Source organism: Podospora pseudocomata (assembly GCF_035222375.1).
Source record: "Podospora pseudocomata strain CBS 415.72m chromosome 2 map unlocalized CBS415.72m_2, whole genome shotgun sequence".
In the NCBI taxonomy this organism is placed as follows: domain Eukaryota; kingdom Fungi; phylum Ascomycota; class Sordariomycetes; order Sordariales; family Podosporaceae; genus Podospora; species Podospora pseudocomata.
The window spans coordinates 2,014,598-2,034,455 of record NW_026946365.1 but is presented as its reverse complement, the minus strand read 5'-3'; the positions used below and the strand labels follow the sequence as shown (position 1 = coordinate 2,034,455).

Here is a 19,858-nt window from a genome sequence, read left to right as displayed (position 1 = left end):
GCAGCGGTTTCTCGGTCCATGGATCGACACTTGATCGGAACGCTGCTGCGCAGCAAAGCGCCAGTCGAAGAGTTTTAGAAAAGCTGTCTCTTGATACACGGTCTGAGCAGTCGCTCAGAATATCGATAGGCATACAGCAGAAAAGTGTCCAGGGTTGCTGGAGCTTTAATCCTGACGCGTAGCAATTGAGTTTCGTCATCGCTCTGTTTCAAGTTCTCTATTGCAGGTCGAAGGGTTAGCACACTTCCCACTTCATATGGGCAGAATACCAGTGTTCTGAGGTCAATTTCTTGGGAGAGCATGTATGAAATTGGCAAATTGAGGGTCGGAATGCGGTTGCGGAGATTCAAAGTCTGGCAAGCAAACATAGCAGGCATCATGGGGCCCGTGCACGATTCCCATCACTTACCACGAGAGCGCGAAACCATATTTTAATGGATCATGAGAACAGCAACTCCTACTCCGTATATCTTCCTGGGAAATCAAGAACAGCAAACAAGGGTATCTAAAAAAGACATCCACCAAACTCTGTGACTACCTGCTCACACCAGCTGATCGCTACGCAGCCCACCTCCCTCCAGCTCCCACGCTTCACCACCGCGCGACACATCCACCATCCACCATCAACTCCCTCAATACATTCTGCTTTGGCTCAGGGCCACCCGGCCTCATCCTCATAGTACTCTGAACCGCTTGAAGACTTTTTTTTGTCCTTCTTCCCAACCTCTTCGACAACAGGCCTGGGCCCACGGATGCAGTGCCAGCAACAATGCCAGTCGGATGCTGCCCTCGTCCTCAGTGGTATCGTCCCCATACCTGTCCCCATCGTCCACAAAACAGCCTGGCATCCGGTCTGCGCCAGAGAAGTCCCGCTCTGCTTTCTCGACAGCCAAGACGGGGTCTTCCACCGCCACTTTGGCATTGTGACATCTGGAGCAGGAACCGGGCAACGCAACGCTTGGCACTGCGAAGGAAGCGCAGAAACCGTCTCATACCATGGGATATCTGGCGTGTGCTCCTGGCTCTCAACCTGCCACTGCAGTGGCAGCCTGTGGTCAAGAACTTGCCAAGCGGTGTACTGGATCAAGCCATGAATAGTTGCCAGCAATCAGCCTCTGATTGCCATGTAGAAATGGGATGCCACTATATCTTCTGTCAGTATACATACTTTCAAATCAAGACATTCTGGTCAAAACTCACAAGTTGACCAGCAAGGAATCGTTCCATATGCAGCCAGCATCACCAACCCGCCCTTCCTCAGATCATCAACAAACCCAGGCCCAGGTTCAGGTTTCGGCACATCGCCCCCATCGCCACCCCCCTCCGCAGGTTTGCCAACGATGATAAGGCTTTCCGGTGATGGTCTCAATAACTGTCAACCCCAACACAACCAACAACCCAGCCGCCGCCAGCATCCACCAAAAAGATTAGTATCCGATGGGTAAACACAGAGTCTTTCTCTTTGTGCCTGATCCGTCATCATCAGAAGGCGTGATCCTCCCGCGATGGCCGTGCTGGCCATGTTGTCTCCCATGCCTCAATATCATCCCCATACCCTTCCCCACTCACCGCCCCTTCTGCCTCCTCTCCTTCTTCTTCAGCTGCAGCAAAATAAAACACCGACGCAAGCCGAAACAAAAGCGCGAGCCCAACAGCGATTCTGGGCCAGGGTGGGAGGGAAAGAAAGCGCTGGGTGGATGAATGCTGTTGTGGGGACATTGACTGGGAAGGCGGTCTGGGTGATGGTGGAGGCCATTTTGTGTGAGTCAACAATCAAATGGAGCTTCAAACGTCCCATGAAGGAAAAGGGGAAGAGAGAAAGGCCGTTGGGCAGAAAATTATATGGCCAGAAGAGGGGCTGTTGAGGGGACAGACAGGATGGGTTGTGGTGTGTTGAGGCGGTCCTGGGGGGATCTATGGTGGGTTTTGGAGGACATTTGTGTGTCTTGGCCACAAGGGATCAAATGGAATGCCGCGCTGTAGTAATTTTCACAAACGTCCCATGACTCTGCAAAAAGTGGGACACGGGGAGAATGACCCTTTGGGGAGGGATGTTGGCTTTGTGCTGAAAATTGAATGGATGCCAAAAGAATAAACAAAGAATTAATGCTAGGGTAACATTAGCAAGACTAACTACAAAGGTGATCAAGCAAAGCAGATTACCGACTTAATTTTAACAACCTTTTTCACTAAACCACTGTCATATACTTACCGCGTGGCTTGTGAGCATCCGCCATACGCCAACCCAGGGGTAATCCACCCCAGTGGGTGGAAACAGCGCAAACCACGAATCCAGCATCAGCCGCGACATCCTGCCACTTCATCGCAACATCCTGCTGCGACACCGGATCTCGAAACTCGGAAACTGCAGAAAACAAGCTCAACCAGCACAGGCCCTGATGCTCCCTTTGCATCAGAGTGTGGGACACGGGCAAATCCATCGAGGGTGTTGTCGATATGAGAGGGTGGTAGTCATACGCCGGTGCATGGCCCAACGCCTGCGGTAGTTGAGTCCGAGATTCAGAGCAGTCAATACCGTTGGCATTGATAAGAACAATGCGGGGTGTAGCCGTTCTCTAGTGCTTCTCGGACTGTCAATGTTGGGTCGTAAAACGGCGATCCAGAGGCTGGGGAGAGGACGCGGGAGGCTCAGGGTGCGGGCTTTGGCGGTGTCACCTGTTTTCTGTGCCAGCTTTCAGGTATATTCGTGGATTGAGGAAGCGCAAAAGGCTAACTGACAGGTAAAGACATCCTGGACGATCATTTGGTATGTTGGCATTGAGACACCATCCGAGAGGGACGACGTCAGAGTGAAGGCGCGGTAGCTGGTGTTTTGCCACTCAAAGTCTTCGATTCTTTCACTCCATCTGTTGCTGCATTGGCAAGATCCGTGTATGATGTTGAAGTGATATCGCAGTCTGGGGCGGTTTGAGCCGTTGTGCCATCCCAGGAAACACTTGGGGTGGCTCAACTTCGAGGTTGGCCTGCTAGATGTCCAGTCGGCTCGTTGGAAGAGGGTGATCGAGGGGAAGAGAACGCTGTCCTGCGAGGTTTCAATACTGATGAGACAGTGGTTCAAGAATAGGGTGTAGTTGGGGGTGTGGACTACCACAGTATCTGGCGATCAAAACGTAATAACGTTCCGCCTGCGCTCGGGATCCCAGAGACTCCAGTACAGAATGGTAGCGTGACCGTCGCCGCGAACAGGGTTATGACAGTGCTCCCAAGTTGCGGATATATACTTGCTTTTCAGTCGAAGCCACAATGGCTTGTTGCTCTCAGTGGTAGGTGATGCCAACAGCAGCAGGAAGGATACTGCGATGGTACCGGTGACTGACAAGACCCATACTCCAGAGAGGACGGCGATTATGACGGGAGAAGGCGTGCCTAGTGCGATCACCAGCGCACCGGAAATGCTCAACCAAGCTAGCCAGCTGACCACAAACCATCGAACACGATGGCTCCGCAGAATGGCCACCCGGTCGCTCTGCGAGGTCGGCATTTGGGATGGAAGGTATGGAAATCGAAACAGAAAAGCAAACCATCAAAGCAAGAACTGATTGCTGATTACCGAGTTTATCAGGTCGGTTTGATATTTGCTCGCTCTGCCATACTTGAATAACTTTGTGCAATTTTGATGGCCGCCTGAACTGGCCAAAAGGTTCAGCTCCGCAATGCCGTTTGGGGCCTTTCTGTTGGCTTCCCTGTCAGGAACACCAATGAACACGAAAGCTCTAGCAAGGCTAGAAATATTTTCCCTTTTGTACCACTGAGCATTTCAGGGTCCAACACCGACGAGCTGACAAACAGTAAACGCGCGCTTGTGAGCTCAGAAAGAATCTCGGCCTGGGCCGAACGCCACATCTGACCAGGCTACCTATAGCGACTGGTAGTTAGAAACGGCCAAGTCCATTTCCCTGCATGCCGAAATTTTGTCTCTTCTTGTCGAGTCGGTACTGCGCGATGATGGAGCGTCAGATATGATCATTCCTCAGCGCAAAAGGTGGCAATCATCATAAAGCCGCCGTCGCGTATTCCCAACTATTTTAATCTCCCAAACGCTGATGGCTTTTCGAGGCTGCGGCATCTTCCGTTTGAACACAACACCAATCTCTGAATTGACTCAGCAAGGCTTCACCACCGCAGGATAAAACCCACCTATACCACCCACCCCGATGACTTCCATTGTTCCCTCCTCAACACAACCACCTAAACACCATCCAACAGGCACCATGCGCCTCCTCCTCCTCCCCTCCTAGTTGTCACAGCAACAACAGCCCAAAGAATCTTCATCAACCAAGTCCCCTACCTCCCTCCCTCCCCTGCGCCGAAGCCCCCTTGTCCAACATCGTGAGGAACATGGTCTCCGGCTGCGGCGACGGCGGCCGCACAACCTCCTCTACTCCTGCTTCTGCGCCTCCAGCTCGATAAAATTCGAGAGTATAATCAGCAGGGCCGTCTCATCAAAGTGCATGCCTTCCCGAGCCGGAAGCTACTGCTCTTCTGCGCTGGCTGTGTTTGATAGTTATTGTCATCTCTCACCGCAGGCTGCACCTACGCAGACGGCAATGTTCCCACCGGCTGAGAATAGACCGCTGTTTTCGAGTGAGTTTGAAACCACCACCACGACTGAGGTTTTGACCGTGGGGCTCACGACAGGCGAAGTAGATACTAGTGAAAGTGTGACGGCCGCTTCTTCGTATGAGGCGAGGGTCACGGGTGGTGGTGGTGGAGAGGGAGTTTGTTGGTGCAGCAGAGACCGGGGCCGGGGACGGTTTTGTCAAGTCCAAGTAGGACGCAGCTTGCTCCCCTATTCCTTCGGCTAGTATTGCTTTGTCGGGGGAGAGAGTTGGTACCGGCCAGTGGCTGGCGTTCTATTCGGTGCTATGGGGTTTGAGTCTGATGGTATTTTGAGGAATGGACAGGGTGTTTGATGTGAACTCTGGTTTGGTAGGAGCTGGACTTCCACACCTGGGGCTTTGGATTTCTGTGTTCGCTTTAGATTTGGCCATCTTTCTCCTTCATGAAGACTTTAATGACTTGCGTCATCAAGAGAGCAACCCTCCCTAATGTCCTTCCAGAGTCTGTGAACATCGTTGCCTCCAGCGCATTCACGGCTCTCATATCCCATTCATCTTACAGTCCAGTGACAAGTTCTCAAGCCTCCTTGCAGCTCCCCTCAGTTGTACTGTCCGTCAAAAAGAAAGAAGAATTGGAATGCAAAACGAGCAAAAGAGATGTGACAAGGGTGGGATTCGAACCCACGCCTCTTGCGAGGGCAGGAAATACTCTAGGAGTAGTTTAATCTGGGCGGGCCTGAACCTGGCGCCTTAGACCGCTCGGCCACCTTGCCGTATGTTATGATGATGCTGAGGAGAAGAACTAGGTACCAAGACGAAAAAATTGACTGCGCTTACTGACCAAGAGGAACATGTCCAAGTGACAACAGACTTCAAACGAAGACAACGCCTTGAACCAAGCCTGATCGTCTTGTCTACATGTTGAATGTTACAGCAGCACACTTGTGGTGCTGTAAAGCCGTTATCCGACTCGAGTTGAAGGAAGGGGTGGGTTCTGTCCACGCGACGCTGGCCATCTTTGACTAGCATCTCGTGGGGCTCACGTTGCTATTTCCTGAATTGTCTCTCAAGATATTGCAGGTCTGTCACTGATAGAGCAATTGTGTAAGGCTTTTGTGAACCCCAGTTGTTGGTATATTTCGACGTGGCGGGGTTGGGTTTCACGTTCAAGTTTCGTCGACAGAGGTTTCCGGTTTTTGAGACTTCGGTAGGCAGGCTTCAAGACCACTGATGTTATCATGTCAGTAATACAGCTATCACCAAAAAAACTTAGGAGTAAGAAGAGAAAGATGAATGAAGACCTTGCGTCGCCGGCCAAAAGGCAGGACGATGACATTGTTGGAGCAGCCCGGCGATTATGTCGCTCTCTGGGGCAGAATTCGATTTCATCCTTTACCGATCCAGTTCATCAGAGTTTGGAGGTGCTGTGGGTATGTAGAATGACAGAGAGGAGGAAAACACGGATTCTGGATGGAAACAGATTAGAACTAGCCAGCAGCCTGGAAAGCAGAATGAACTCCGGGGCTTGAGGAGTTACAGCCCACCTCGAGAGCCAATGGGATGGGAAGTCAATGATCCGGAGCCATATCCGTCCCAGCCGGGGGTATTCTTTTGGCGTGCGTGCCTGTGCCGCCCGCGAGCTGCACAGGTCATGCCCGGCCTTGAAACAAACAGTGTCGGAGGGGAGGGTGCGACGGGAAGTATCCGGCATCCGGTATGGAATCTCTTTCATCGATCCGGTCCTCTATTAGGTCGTCTAGATCTTGTGCGACTTTGGGGAGGTAGCAGGCCACCAAGTTCAGGCTGTGGGATGCCACTATCCAGTTATAGCAATTGGTACTTCAAGTTTGCTTTGTCCGGGCAATGTCAATTTCCGGGAGAACAAGTGTCTATCTAGGTGCACGATGAATGCGTTGTTTGTTTCATCTTGGCCTTTTTGTGACTCCCCTTTCTTTTGTTTGTTCACACCACCAGACCACGCCCACGGCTGCCTCACTGATGTCGGCCGCAACTCTTGTCTTGGTGCCCTCCCTTCTCAGACAAAATTCCCGTTTTATTATCCGCCGCTATTGATTTGAAGCAGAAATACAAGTTTTGGACCCGAGGGCAACCTGACAGTTTGGATACTGGCCTCAAGCAAGGCAGACAGCGGCAAAGTCGGCTCCGCCAAGTTTAAGGCCCTTGCTGCGCCGCAAGTGTACTGAGGATTTTCATAACATCACACAAGACGCTACCAGCCTGATGACTCATGCCACTACCGTACGCTGGCAACAGGAGAGGTGATTCTTGTGGGCTAGAATGCAGGTAGACAGTGCGTGAGCGTACTAGTTGGGAAAGAAGGCCCAGGTACCTATATTAGCTTGTTTCTTCCCGTGTGGCGACGGCTCCGAGACGTCGTTGTTCTCCTTTTATTGCGTCTAAGACAAGCGAAAAATTTTCCTTGATGTCATTTTTAACGTGCATGTGGCGGGGGGAGGCTGAGGGAACTGGCATGGAAGCCGATCTGCTACACCGACTCTGGATACATTGCAACTAAGCAACGAGGTACATACTTTTGTTGAGGATTACTGTCTTCTAAGACATATCCTCATGCGGAAAGCACAATCTCCTCAATCTCAGCCCTGAATAGGTAGAATTAGGTACATGCTGGTATCTCACATCAGGCCATGTCGATAAGGCAGATTGTCGTGGCCCCGGGTGGGGCAGAAAGGATAGGTACCTTAGGTAGATGGTCGTCATCGAGTTTGTAAACAAGGCTCTGGGCGAACCAGGAGAGCTCGGAGAATGATTCGGTCATGTGGTGGTCCGGGGAATACTTTTCGAATTCCTAGCAAACGCACACGCATTCTGACAGTGTTGCTTCTGCCGCGCCTGCAAAGCGTTCCCCGGCTTCGTCCAGGTAGATGCGTCTTCAGCGACCTTGCTGCCGCGGATCACCGCCGAGAAGGACAGCTGCAGTAAAGCAATATGAGAGCTATCAACGAAGCAGTCAGCAACCACTCTTGCTCCGCGCAGAGAGAACATGGGCCATGTCCTGTAGTAAAATGATGGATCCATTCCATATATAAGACGAAAGAGTCTTGAGGGAGTGCTCTCCTGAGGTCTCCAGCCCCTTCCATCGTGTCAACACTCAAGGCAAGATTTGGCCGCGTCACAATGGGTGCGTATCTGCAGTGAGTTAAGGGCCGTGAGGTCTCGGTGCTAACGGAACCGTTCAGCCACGAGCAGCCACCAAGATAACGCGAGAGATCAACACCTCCAAGGCCTGGAGCCTGGTGTGAAACGGAGAGTTTCATACAGAGCAGTATGTCCATATTGCACTATACATTATGCATCTTCCTGCTCGAGCTGACAAGCGTGCTATTTCAGGTTGCCTCACCGAACCCGAACTTCAGGCAGCACCTAGGGATGGAGCTTCGTTCAGACAAGATCACGTCGGGAGGCTTTGGGCTCAGCAACATTCAGTTTGTCTCACGCTTTCGAGGGAGTGCCTCTTGATCTTAGCAACACCACGGATGTCACTGGTCTCGGGAGTCTGGTGGTGGGAGATGTCGGTCCCAGAGCGCGTGTGCCAGTCAACGACCAAGAAGGACAAGGGGAGACAAACGGACAGGAACAAGTGGAAGTTACAGAGAAGGAGGTGTGACAGAGAAACTAATACATGGATGGAAAGGAGAGTGGGAAAGCCTGCCGTGTGGTCTGTTGCACCTGGCGTCGGCGGTCGGGTGATTGTGTGGGAGACTTGGGATTGTCTCAAGGGGCACTGACCACCCACATTAGTCAATGGTGCAAACATTGGCCAGGAGTGGCAGGCAATTTGAAGCCAGGTATCTATTTTGTACAGTATTGCCCGAAAGCAACTGGAAATTACCCCTTGGAACGGCACACCACCTCCAGATCTGAGCTTGGCGGGCGGCCGACACCAGCGGCCTTGCATCAACACTGCCTAGCTCCTCGGTTTGTGTTGAGAGATCTTTTCATGTTGGAATAGAACTCTCTCTGAGGCCTCTGTCAAAAGTCTGCCTTTAAAAATCTATAATGCTTTGTAGGCCAGAAATGTAGTCAGCTTTTTGTCCGGGCAGACACAAGAAAGGAGAATGGAGATTATCCAGATAAACTGATACTGATCGCTTGAGTCTAAAGACGACAGGATGCAAATCACGGTGAACGTGGAAGGAGGGAACGCGTAACGCGGGTAACGCAGCGCTGGCTCTTAGTCAGCCCTGCCCACTGGACCACTCCCTCCCGCCCACCTTCCACAACAGCAGTCCTGCATGTCTCGCCCCTTGTTCCCAGGCACCCCATCAACCTCGTCGTTATTCCCTGGAAATTCTCTGACCGTGACGCCTACTGGCATTTCTTCGTCAGTTCTTTTAGGCTGTCCACCCCATTCCAAGGACTAAGGCAGATCTATCCATGATCATCCACTGTCGATTTTAACAGCCCGGTTTCCACGCATCCCTCCTTGATCCACGGTCAACTACCACTGAGCAGAAAGCAGAAACAGGATGCAGTAATGGCTCCAGTCACATCACCATCAGAAATACCCTGAATCTCAAAGTCACATCTTCTTGATACCGTCTGCTCTCATTGACACTCTAACTACCTCGAGTCCTCGACACATCCTCTCCCTCACCCATCTTCGCCCACAACGCCAACCGCGACCGCGACTGCAAACACCAAACCACACCATCATCATCCCCATCTCCCCACACCTCCCCTCGATCAAACCTTTTCTCCCCCTTCATCACCATCCACCTCCAGAGCAACCTCCTCCCCTAAAACAATCCCCACTTCTGTATACTTAATCCCACACTCCATCTCCCCCAAGTCCCAACCTTACCCCTGAAGCATAGTTGTTAATCGAGTCCCGAATCAAATCCCTAATGTCCCACGCGCCTACATACTGAAACGAGATCCAATCCTGATCAATTTCCACACCAAACTCACACCCGCCATACGAGACCAGAGTGCGATGAGCAGAAGTCCAGACCTGCTATGAGCCGCCGCCGGCGATGTTGTGGTAGATTTGCCAACAGTCACCGGTGGTGGGGGAATCGTTGCTACGGACGTTGTGGAAGGAGGAGTGCCTGACAGTAGTTGCCGCGCTTTGGTGAGGATGGCGGCTGCGTTCTCTGAGGTCTCTGGGGACTCGGAGGGGTGGCGGAGCTTGAGCTTGAGCTTGCTGGGGTTACGGCGCAGGGATGGCTTCATCTGAAGGGAAGGGGTGGTGCCTGGGGAAAGTACTTGACGAAGTCGTCGGTGTGGATTTTGAAGACCTTGTCGGTGGTGGTGGTGGCGGCGGTCTCCTGGGCAGAGGCAGCGGGAGCGGGAGCAGCCTCTGCTCCGAGGGAGTGAAGGTGCCGAGGGCGAGGGCGAGGTTTATTTTCATTGTGAAGCGCATTGTGGCGGTGGTGTTTGATGAAGAGAACTTGTTGAGTATGGACAGGTGATGCTGGCGTTGATTGGGATGTGCTTGAGATGCTGGATGGTGGTGAAGACATGCTGGTAAAGAGAGGACTCTAGGTACTTTTATACTTCATCCTGTCCCCTGCTCGCCATCATATAATCCCTTGCTTTCCTCACCCCTTGTCCCCTTGCACAGTCCACTGATTCTTTCACAGAACCTGCCTGCAAATCATATGACCGCCACCGAGCCTTGCCCGACCCTAAGACTGACCTATACCTCCTTCAGCATCCATCGCGGTCACCTTCACGAGCACGCAATCGCCCTTTCGAGACATCCATTCGCCCAACCCCAAACAGAATCCTTCTGCCTGATGCTCTGGGCCTCTAATGCCCAACGCCGCAGCCTCCTCCAGTTCGAACATCACCAGTTCACATCGGCTAGCCACTCAGCCTTGCGCCCAGAAACGCACCATTCTGCCCTCCAGGCCTGCAAAAACTCCGTCCCTGGTCGACAATATCACGAGCTTGTCCCATAAGCGGAAGATACAAGCTCTCAGCCCCATCACGTTCCCCTCGCCTGCTGTGTAGCTGCTAGTTCGTATCTCTACCGCCGGTTCACCATAGCCAAGCCAGCACCCGTCCGTCTTGGGGATCTGACAGAAGCATTTCGCTAGTCACTTTTTGGACTAGAGTTTCCGCTGGAAACAAGCATAAATTGACGACATTGAGCCCCATGTCGTTTGCTCATCTAGAACTAGACCTCTAAGATACAGATATGACCTGCTGAGAGGGCTTGGTGGTAAGCATTGGCATATGTCCGACGGGGAGATCATGATGAGGAGCTAGTGACTAGAGGGAGAGTTGTGTGTTGATGTGTAGTGATGTCGAACTTCCGTGATATATACCTTGTATCACGCCTTCACTGTGTTTTGAGATGACAACAGCCGGGAAAGGGGCAAGAGAACCGGGTGAGTGCCAAGGATCTTTGTGGCTGTTCGTGGCCGAGCAATGCGGCTAGTAAGCCAACATCACGACGTATGTATCAACACCTTTGCTTATGTTTTCCTGTCAACAAATACACACAAAATAGAACGTCCTTTCTTTTCAGTCATCAATACATCCCTTCCCATTCTTTCCAAGAAACGCCTGTTCATGCCAAACCGGTCTTTGGCCATGTAAAGCTATCATCATCACACCATCTATTCCTCCGGCCCCGGCCTTCCATCCAGCCACTTGCTCATGTAAGGCCCATCCAACCAGTACCCCAACTTCCTGTAGTAACTCCCTCACACCAACACCCGAAATAACACTCAACTTCGCCCCATGCTCATCCCTCGCAATTCTTCCGCTTCCTCCATCAGCAAATGTGCCGAAGCCCTGATGCTGGAACTTTCTAGGATCTCTAGCGTGCACCGGAACAGCCATGCCGTACACATGCAACTCTCTGACCAAACTCGTCGGCTGCCCCGTGAGTTCTGGCCTAAAGGTGTATTTCTCGCTGCATTTTCTCAGCCGAAGCAAAACCAACCAAGATATCCTGCTTGGGATCTTCGTAGGCCAAGAAGGTCTCCCATCCTCCGTTGGCGGTGTAAATCTCCTCACGAGCCTCGATCTGGCTTTGGTCTGATCTTGTTTTTCACTTCGTTGACACCCACTTCGCGGGTGCGGACGTCACGGCAAGAGGTGCCAAAGTCCTTCATGCGAGCCAGGGGCGAGTTCTCTGAGGTTACCATTCTCGACACCGGATGTGACGAGGGCATTGGGATATCTCTGGACACGGTAGATACGCGTCCATGGCGGTACAAGAGCCAGGATGCGAGCAACGAGGTCGATGAGGCCGTTGGGCGTAGCCCTTGTATCTCCCCGTTCTCCATAGCTCGTAGAGACCTGTCCCACGGATGACGAGGGTAGGATAAATCTTCAGACCGTCAGTTCGGAAATCAGGTTCTCAAAGTATTCCTTGAACTGGTCCAGGTCGCGCCCATCCCCACGTTGGGAAGATCAGGCATCATGTGAAACGACCTTGAATCCGGCGTCCTTGGAAAGGCAGAGAATGTTTCTGCGACGGCGGCAACAGTGTGACCTCTGTTTGTGTCACGGGCAACGTCTTCGTAGAGGGACTGCACGCCGACTTCGAGACGGGTGCAGCCGTAGCGGAGCATGTCTGTTAGGTGACTGGCGAGAGACAGTAATCTGGTCTGGTTTCGATTGTGATGCCGACGCACTTGATACTGCTTTGCTCGCCGGCGCGGACGGCTTCGTCGACGTCGGGCGTACCATATCCGAAAGGGCATTGTGAAGCTGGGAGATAAACTCGTTGCGGTAGGATTCGGGAAGCGACATAAAGGTACCGCCCATAATGATATATTCCACCTTGTCAACAGAGTGGCCCAGAGCCTTGAGCTGTCCAACACGGCCGCGGGCCTGCTCGAATGGGTCGTATCGAGCCCGGATGGCGCATAGAGGTTGGTTCATATCCGGTGTAGGACTGTGCTGTACTCGAAATCAGAATCTGGGCCGCCGGGGCAGTAGACGCAAATATTTCCTGTGTAGGCAATGTGTGGGACACCTGTGAGGCTTGGTACATAACCGCCACTACGGCGATACCTGACGATGTTCGGATGGGCTTTGCGATCAACCTGGGGAGGATGTATTTCTTGTAGTGTTCGGGGACGGCGGCGATAATGGCCGTAAGTGGTGGGACATTGTTGAGCTTGTAGCTTCTTTGGGAACTTGAGCGCAGGCTGTTGAGATTGATATTTGTGGGGTCTCTGGATGCCTCGTGGTCCTCGATCAGGGCGTTGGCGACATCTGCGCAACACCGCAGATAGCGCTCGTTTTTCTGGTGGAAGGTTCGCATCCTTCTTGCGGATGGTGGTGGTAATAGTTGCTGTAGCCATTTTAGATACTTTTTCCCTTCCAATCTGGTCTCAGGGCTAGTTGTCTGTTCGTGATATAGTCGTCGGCGCAATAAATCGCCTCTCGGCCTCCTCTTCGATTTCGTGGTTGGTCTGTCAGAGCTTCAATATTCGCTGGCGGGGCAAATTGAAAGCGATAAGGATTTGCTTGATTGCACCCCCCCTAGCCGATGGGTGTGAACCTAATCTCAGCCGCTTTGAATCGGCCCAATGTGTAGGGCGAGCGTGCCGCAAGGTGTACCCGGACATCGGAAAAAACACTACCACCGTCGCAGCAGGGACCTAGATTGCCGGGCCAGCGGGGGGCGGTGTGGATCCATGCTGTCCAAAAGATGGGGATGCGGTTGGTTCCCTGGAAGCTGCCAAGAGCGGGAGACATTTTTGGACATGGTAGGCTGTTGGAGAAATGACGGTGCATCGGACCTCGTGAACTGAAAGATACCGACGACATTTACCGTTGATATTTCCCATTGACCTTCCCCGTCTCCCCTTCCCGCCGCTATTACTGCGACTTTCCTCCTCTATATTCCTGTCTGCAGCACACACACACATCAAAAAAATGCAGGCCTTCAGACAATCAAAGCCCGCCGGCAGCCTCTTGCGCCAGCTCGCCCAGCGCAGCTACAGCCCAACGCTACCCCCCACGCCAGCACCATCAATAACCTCCGCATCAACAGCGACACCAAGGTCCTCTTCCAGGGTTTTCACTGGCAAGCAGGGAACGTAAGTTGTTTTTCCAACATGCTGAGAAACAGTCCTGCCGCCCGCTGTATCGCAGACCGCTTTGCGATGCGCCCAAGCGGGGATTAAGCGGAAGACCACTCAACTCATTCCCTCCAAACTTGGAGTCTCCCTTCTCAAGGTTGCGATGAACTCATTGTGCTGACGTCGTTTGTTTTTGCCAACAGTTTCCACGCGCAGCAGGCGATTGACTATGGTAAACCCATCTTCCCCATGGGCAACGATGCCTGACAGGTGGAGCCGAAGCAACGAAAACACCCGATTCTGACGCATATCCGCCCTATTGTAGGAACCAAGGTTGTTGGTGGCACAAACCCCAAGAAGGCTGGACAGGAGCATCTCGGCCTTCCGTCTTTGCCAATGTCAGCGACGCTGTGAAGGAGACTGGCGCGACCGCTACCGCCATCTTCGTGCCGTAAGCAATTCCCGAATGCCACTTAAAGCGACCCCATTATGGCGCTAACAAAAGTTGCCGGCAATCATAGACCCCCCACTCGCCGCCGCTGGTATCGAGGAGGCCGTTGCCGCCAGAGATTCCCCTCGTTGTGTGCATTACGGAAGGGATCCCCCAGCATGGTTAGTGGTTCCCTGGAACAACCCCAGAAATCTGGAAGAGCAACTTTTTTGACATGGGGATTCTCCCACAGACATGGTTCGCATCACCTCAATCCTCAAGTCGCAGAACAAGACCCGCCTGGTGGGCCCCAACTGCCCCGGTATCATTGCTCCCGGTCAGTGCAAGATCGGCATCATGCCCGGTTTCATTCACAAGCGCGGCCGCATCGGTATCGTCAGCAGATCCGGTACCCTCACCTACGAGGCTGTCTGTCAACCAGACCACCCAGGCTGGTCTCGGTCAGTCCTCGTCGTCGGTATCGGTGGTGAGGCCCCTTCAGCGGCACCAACTTCATCGACTGCCCTCAAAGGTCTTCCTCGAGGACGGCGAGACTGATGGTATCATCATGATCGGTGAGATTGGTGGTTCCGCCGAGGAGGAGGCTGCCGACTTCCTCAAGCAGTACAACACCGTCAACGGCGGCAAGCCTGTTGTCTCTTTCATTGCCGGTATCTCTGCTCCCCCGGCCGCCGCATGGGGTCACGCCGGTGCCATTGTGCCGGTAAGGGTGATGCCAACTCCAAGATCAAGGCCCTCGAGGCTGCCGGTGTTGTTGTCGAGCGCTCGCCCGCCAGCTTGGGCAAGGCCCTCCGTGACGAGTTCGTCAGACGTGACCTCCTTTAAAAAGAACGAAGTCATAGGTGAAATGTCATGCTGTTTCTTGCTAGCCACTCACTGTACATGTTTTTTCTACTTTTGTTTAACAGCAAGCGGATGCGGTTCAGTACATCAGGGCGGGGGTTTACTAGAGAGGATTAACTTTGGGCGCCGGGACACTTCGGACGAAGAGATACTGCGTGTGTGATACAGCCACTTTGCCCCTTGATGCATTTTATCATATCCTTGAATCTTTATAGACTGGCGGCGGCGGGGGGGTTAACGGCGGGCTTGGGGGTCATACCTAATCTGTCGTGTAGTGTATGTGCATGGCAAGGTTTCCTGTTTTTATAAAGCTGCTTAAAATAATTTAGGTCATATATTTGTGACCGAATCATGAAAGACCTGACTATATGTGCCTAAACACAACAACCTGTTGAAACAGAAGAATGCGTAAGACATGTATATAGAAAACCAACGCTCACAATGATGAAAACGCAGAGATATAGTTATACTCTCCAACTTGTGAAAACAGGACCATAAATACAGCACCAAAGCCCTGGATCCAGAGCCGGGCTCTAATTGTCAAGGAAAGAAAAAGAAAGCCAGTACTCCCTGTAAAGACATCGAAGTCATAAACACCACCCCAATTAAGTCTGCCCATAGCCATAAAACTCCGTTCCCCAATGCAAACGTAGAGGACTACCACAGACATCCCCTCCTGATTACACTTGCTGTCGTTGCCCCGCCCAGGTTGGTTGAAACCACCACGATGACCCGTCACTGCTCACCGAGTAACCGCGCAGTGATATCCCCATGTAAAGCCTCCTCCAACACGTAGTCCTCGCCCCCGTTGCGGTGATCAATACCAACATAGTTGAACGCCTCGACCATTTGGCGTCAAGGTCAAAGCCCATGTGGACGAAGCGGTCGATGAGGTCTTTGTTGTAGCCTTGGTACCTGTTCCACCAAGACAAAATCATGTCAGCCTAAACTTTTTGACTGGTATTTGCGGATAGAAAGGGCCATACCTCGCCGGATCGTCCGCCCTCGGCGGGGCGGAGCAACCTTTTGTAGTTGTGCACAGGTGTCCCTCCTCGGCGCGCTTTCGGCGTACTTGACTGCCCACTCGTGCGCCTTTTGGGCAAACGCCTCGGGTTGCTCGAGAGCATCATCTTAGCCACCTCGGCATCTTGCGGGTCCTTTGGGTTGGGGGATTCTGAGGAGCATGCGGAGGGAGATGAGGGCCATTTTGATGGTGCCGACTGGGGACCAGCCTGTGCCGAGGGTGTCGAGGCAGATGGCACCCTGTTTGGAGGTTTGGTTAGCAAACAGTTTTTTTCTCTCCTGAGGGGTGGTTATTTGGTGGTGGTGGTGGTGGTGGTGCTGTTTCGGGGGTATTGTTCCATTTTGCCGATATCTACACCCACTACCACCACCGCCGCCACTATTTTGGTCAGGTTTGGTCTGGCGTACCGTCACACTGCTGACGTTTGGGTGCCAGATTTTGGTGTCAAACTTCATGACTGGGATTTGAAGGGGTAGTTTTCGGGTATCAAGATGTCGACCTGAAAGGTGCCGCCGGCGTAGGGTGTCGGGGGGGTCCAGGAAGATGCCCTTGAGGTGAAGGAGGCTGCTGTCGACCGGGTGGGCGCTGACGCCGGAGTTGGGGTCATTTTGGAGGTCGCTGAGCTCCTTGGAGATTCGGCGCTCTCGTGTTGAGGCCGCCATGGGTCGTTGTGAAGTGGGTAGAAGCCGGGTTGTTTTAGCAAGGGGTGTTCGTGTGCGATGAGGGAGACGGACGAGGGTGTTGTTTAAAAGTGCAAGTTGGTAGAGGTGACTAAGAACTTTCAGTTTTCACAGCGGGTCGAAGGTTTTGGCGGAGACTCTCGGGAAGAGTTGGCATGTGTTGTCGTCTGGGAGCAAAAGGTTGGGAGGGGCCAACGAAGTCAGAAACCCAACTTTGAGGGGTAACAGTAGCAACAAGCGCAAGGACCCTGGAAACTAAAGGAGGTGGTAGTGACCTCCGGCTCGTGGCTCTGATCGTGGATCACCCAACGTTTGGTCTATCTGAGAGCAGGTATGGCGGAAGCGGAGACAGGAGACCGGACTTCGCAAAAAGGTGAACAGCGCTGATGTTCGAGACGAGGGCGGATGGGGGGAGGCAGGAGGATACACCGGCCTGCATATATTGCATGCAGCACACTACGTAAACAAGTCGGGCGGCAGAGACGTGGGCTTTCTTGGGAAACACAGGGAGACGGTTATGGATTTATGGAAGGCCTTTGAGCCACCTCTCTGTCAAAGGCTGGAACCTTTCCAGGTTGTCCGTATGCTACACAGAAGCTTCTGGTTGGCGCCGTACTCTTGGTGTTCAATGAGAATGGAATGCCAGTGTTTCCGGGGCCCGTTGTTTGCCATCATCAATGCATGCCCTCCTGCATGTTGGCTCATAACTGGGGTCTGTGCACTCAGGTCTCAGGGCTGCCTGCCATTGGTCAAAATTGCAGGCTGCGTAGTTGGCTCGTGGAGGGCGGGACCCAGATGTCGCGTCGCTCTGCCGCCTGGTGGCCTGGCCTGCAAGGCGATTCCCAACACAGCTGCCAGCTTCCAGCTTCAACTCCAGCATCACAAAGCAAGCAGCAACGGGAATCAGCGACACCACTCGCAGCCCGGTACATTTTCACTGTCATCTTCGCAGACTTCGAAACCGTCGATACCAGTTAACAGCTGGCCACCCTAGACACATCACTTCAACCACTTCACATTCACAGCCCGGCGGCCTGAGGTCCCACCGTCACAATGGTCGGTTTATCGATTACCAAAGCTCGAGTCGCTCGACTTTTTGCTAACTTTCCGTAGGGTCAAAACCAGTCGGGTAATATGGGAGGGTGGCCAACGATGGCAAGGGATGACAAGGACAAGAAGGTTTGCTACTGACAATCATCCGTCGTCATCGACTCCGACGTTGCTGACGATGCTATCGTAACAGAAGGAGAAGCACAAGCACGAGCCTCCCCGAGACCTACCACCCGCATCGGTCGCAAGAAGAAGAGAGCCGGCGGTGCCAGTGCCGCCGCCAATTTACCGCCCGTCTGCCCTGACCAGTCGATGCAAGCTCAGGTTGTTGCGCATGCAGCGTGTTCACGACCATCTGTTACTCGAGGAGGAATATGTCGAGAACCAAGAGCGCTTGCGCAAGGCGAAAGCCGCCAAGGACAATGCCGTTCCAGCTGCCTCCGGAAGCCGAGGCTGCGGATCGCAATGCCGATGAACGTGGCCTGTTGACGACATGCGTGGTAGCCCAATGGGAGTCGGAACCCTTTGAAGAGATGATTGACGACGACCACGCCATTGTCAGCAGCAATGACTGGACCAGAGTATTATGTAAGCATCATGAGTTTTGTTGACAAGTCTGTGGAACCCGGCGCCAGTGTCTTGCTTCACCATAAGACTGTGAGCATCGTTGGTGTTCTCACAGATGACGCGGATCCCATAGTCAGCGTCATGAAGCTCGACAAGGCGCCTACGGAGTCGTACGCGGATATCGGTGGTTTGGAGCAGCAAATCCAGGAGGTGCGGGAATCTGTAGAGTTGCCACTGCTCCATCCGGAGCTGTACGAGGAGATGGGTATCAAGCCTCCGCGGTGTCATTCTCTTACGGTGCCCCGGTACCGGAAAGACGTTACTGGCGAAGGCGGTTGCAAACCAGACTTCGGCCACTTTCCTGCGTATTGTTGGTAGCGAGTTGATTCAGAAGTATCTCGGTGACGGCCCCCGGTTGGTTCGCCAACTGTTCCAGGTAAGCATTCGTCTGCCCAAGATTGGGGGTTCCTTGCTAACATGTCAAAAGGTTGCTGCCGAGAATGCCCGTCAATCGTCTTCATCGATGAAATCGATGCTATCGGTACCAAGCGTTACGATTCGACATCAGGTGGGTGAGCGTGAAGTCCAAAGAACTATGCTGGAGCTTCTCAACCAGCTTGATGGTTCTGATGACCGCGGTGACGTCAAGGTGATCATGGCCACCAACAAGATCGAGTCTCTTGATCCCGCTCTGATCCGACCCGGACGTATCGACCGAAAGATCTCTTTGAGAATCCTGACCAGAAACACCAAGCGCAAGATCTTTACACTCCACACCAGCAAGATGTCACTTAATGAGGACGTCGATCTTGAGGGAGTTTATCGCGCAGAAGGATGATCTGTCAGGTGCCGACATCAAGGCTATTTGCTCAGAGGCTGGTCTGATGGCTCTTCGGGAGCGCAGAATGCGGGTACAGATGGCCGACTTCCGCGCCGCTCGCGAGAGAGTGTTGGCGGACGAAGCAGGAGGGTGAGCCTGAGGGGTTGTACTTAGAAGTTGACGCATTTGTATGATGAGACGTAATTATGGTTGGGGAGGCTTAAAGCGCAACGAAGATGAGACATAGATAACTTGCTAGTTGCGATGTCATTAAACAGCGTGCACTCTGCAGAAGTGATAGCCCTAGCTAACTATGGTGAACTTGTCTCTGATGTGAGTGTTTGCTAACAGGACAGGGATCTTTGCAAGCTATGGTTCCAAGCAGTTGGGTCTCTTGACAAAGAAGAGAGGGAGGGTATTACCAAAAAGGTACTTGTTTTCCTTGAACACAATATCAGAACCACTGCTCCAAAATAAGGATCACGATAAGAGCCTCATTCTCGGAGTTATCGCTTAGCTGTCAAGTGGAGCGCGTTGATGTCATGCTCCTCGCCCAAGCTCTGATACAGAACCATCGGTTCTCCCCATAGCTCTAGGAATAATTCTAACCCCTGACGACACCAAAAGACACAATCTTACCAAGAAACAAAGCTCCGCAAATTGTACGGGGTGTGTTTGAGACTCTAGGCAAAGATAGTGGGAACTGTGAGGCTCGAACTCACGACCTCAGGATAACTCCGATGTTAAACATTCAGATCATACTGCCAAGTATGAGACCTGCGCTCTTCCAACTGAGCCAAGCTCCCTGTTT

The 19,858-nt window shown here is 52.7% G+C and overlaps 5 protein-coding genes and 2 non-coding genes across 7 annotated transcripts; 4 read left to right on the top strand and 3 right to left on the bottom strand.

The window, feature by feature from the left end:
* Nucleotides 1-4,472: 4,472 nt before the first annotated feature.
* Nucleotides 4,473-4,826, top strand: QC762_0035940 (uncharacterized protein; the record flags this gene model as incomplete). Its single annotated transcript, XM_062883294.1, has 1 exon — nucleotides 4,473-4,826. One exon carries the CDS (start codon nucleotides 4,473-4,475, stop codon nucleotides 4,824-4,826), a length of 354 nt encoding a protein of 117 aa, XP_062747177.1.
* A 414-nt stretch (nucleotides 4,827-5,240) lies between these two features.
* On the bottom strand, nucleotides 5,241-5,353 carry QC762_0035930. The gene has a single exon. It is a non-coding gene; the product is annotated as a tRNA-Leu (tRNA).
* A 7,756-nt stretch (nucleotides 5,354-13,109) lies between these two features.
* On the top strand, nucleotides 13,110-15,264 carry LSC1_1 (ligase of succinyl-coa). Its single transcript, XM_062883293.1, has 6 exons — nucleotides 13,110-13,630; nucleotides 13,816-13,844; nucleotides 13,938-14,063; nucleotides 14,135-14,224; nucleotides 14,296-15,177; nucleotides 15,236-15,264. The coding sequence occupies exons 2-5, from the start codon at nucleotides 13,842-13,844 to the stop codon at nucleotides 15,067-15,069; spliced, it is 993 nt and encodes a 330-aa protein (XP_062747176.1). The 5' UTR covers nucleotides 13,110-13,630; nucleotides 13,816-13,841; the 3' UTR covers nucleotides 15,070-15,177; nucleotides 15,236-15,264.
* On the bottom strand, nucleotides 14,386-17,301 carry ubc1_1 (Ubiquitin-conjugating enzyme E2 1). Its single transcript, XM_062883292.1, has 3 exons — nucleotides 16,338-17,301; nucleotides 15,893-16,169; nucleotides 14,386-15,821 (listed from the first exon to the last, which is right to left on the bottom strand). Exons 1-2 carry the CDS (start codon nucleotides 16,590-16,592, stop codon nucleotides 16,038-16,040), a joined length of 387 nt encoding a protein of 128 aa, XP_062747175.1. The 5' UTR covers nucleotides 16,593-17,301; the 3' UTR covers nucleotides 14,386-15,821; nucleotides 15,893-16,037.
* A 194-nt stretch (nucleotides 17,302-17,495) lies between these two features.
* RPT2_2 (ATPase of 26S proteasome regulatory subunit 4) lies at nucleotides 17,496-18,135 on the top strand (the record flags this gene model as incomplete). Its single annotated transcript, XM_062883291.1, has 3 exons — nucleotides 17,496-17,666; nucleotides 17,724-17,789; nucleotides 17,854-18,135. The coding sequence occupies exons 1-3, from the start codon at nucleotides 17,664-17,666 to the stop codon at nucleotides 18,133-18,135; spliced, it is 351 nt and encodes a 116-aa protein (XP_062747174.1). The 5' UTR covers nucleotides 17,496-17,663.
* A 122-nt stretch (nucleotides 18,136-18,257) lies between these two features.
* Nucleotides 18,258-19,353, top strand: RPT2_1 (ATPase of 26S proteasome regulatory subunit 4; the record flags this gene model as incomplete). The annotated part of the gene is made up of 3 exons (XM_062883290.1): nucleotides 18,258-18,532; nucleotides 18,606-18,663; nucleotides 18,715-19,353. The coding sequence occupies 3 exons, from the start codon at nucleotides 18,258-18,260 to the stop codon at nucleotides 19,063-19,065; spliced, it is 684 nt and encodes a 227-aa protein (XP_062747173.1). The 3' UTR covers nucleotides 19,066-19,353.
* Nucleotides 19,354-19,744: 391 nt separating this feature from the next.
* Nucleotides 19,745-19,853, bottom strand: QC762_0035880. The gene has a single exon. It is a non-coding gene; the product is annotated as a tRNA-Met (tRNA).
* Between the last annotated feature and the right edge of the window lie 5 nt (nucleotides 19,854-19,858).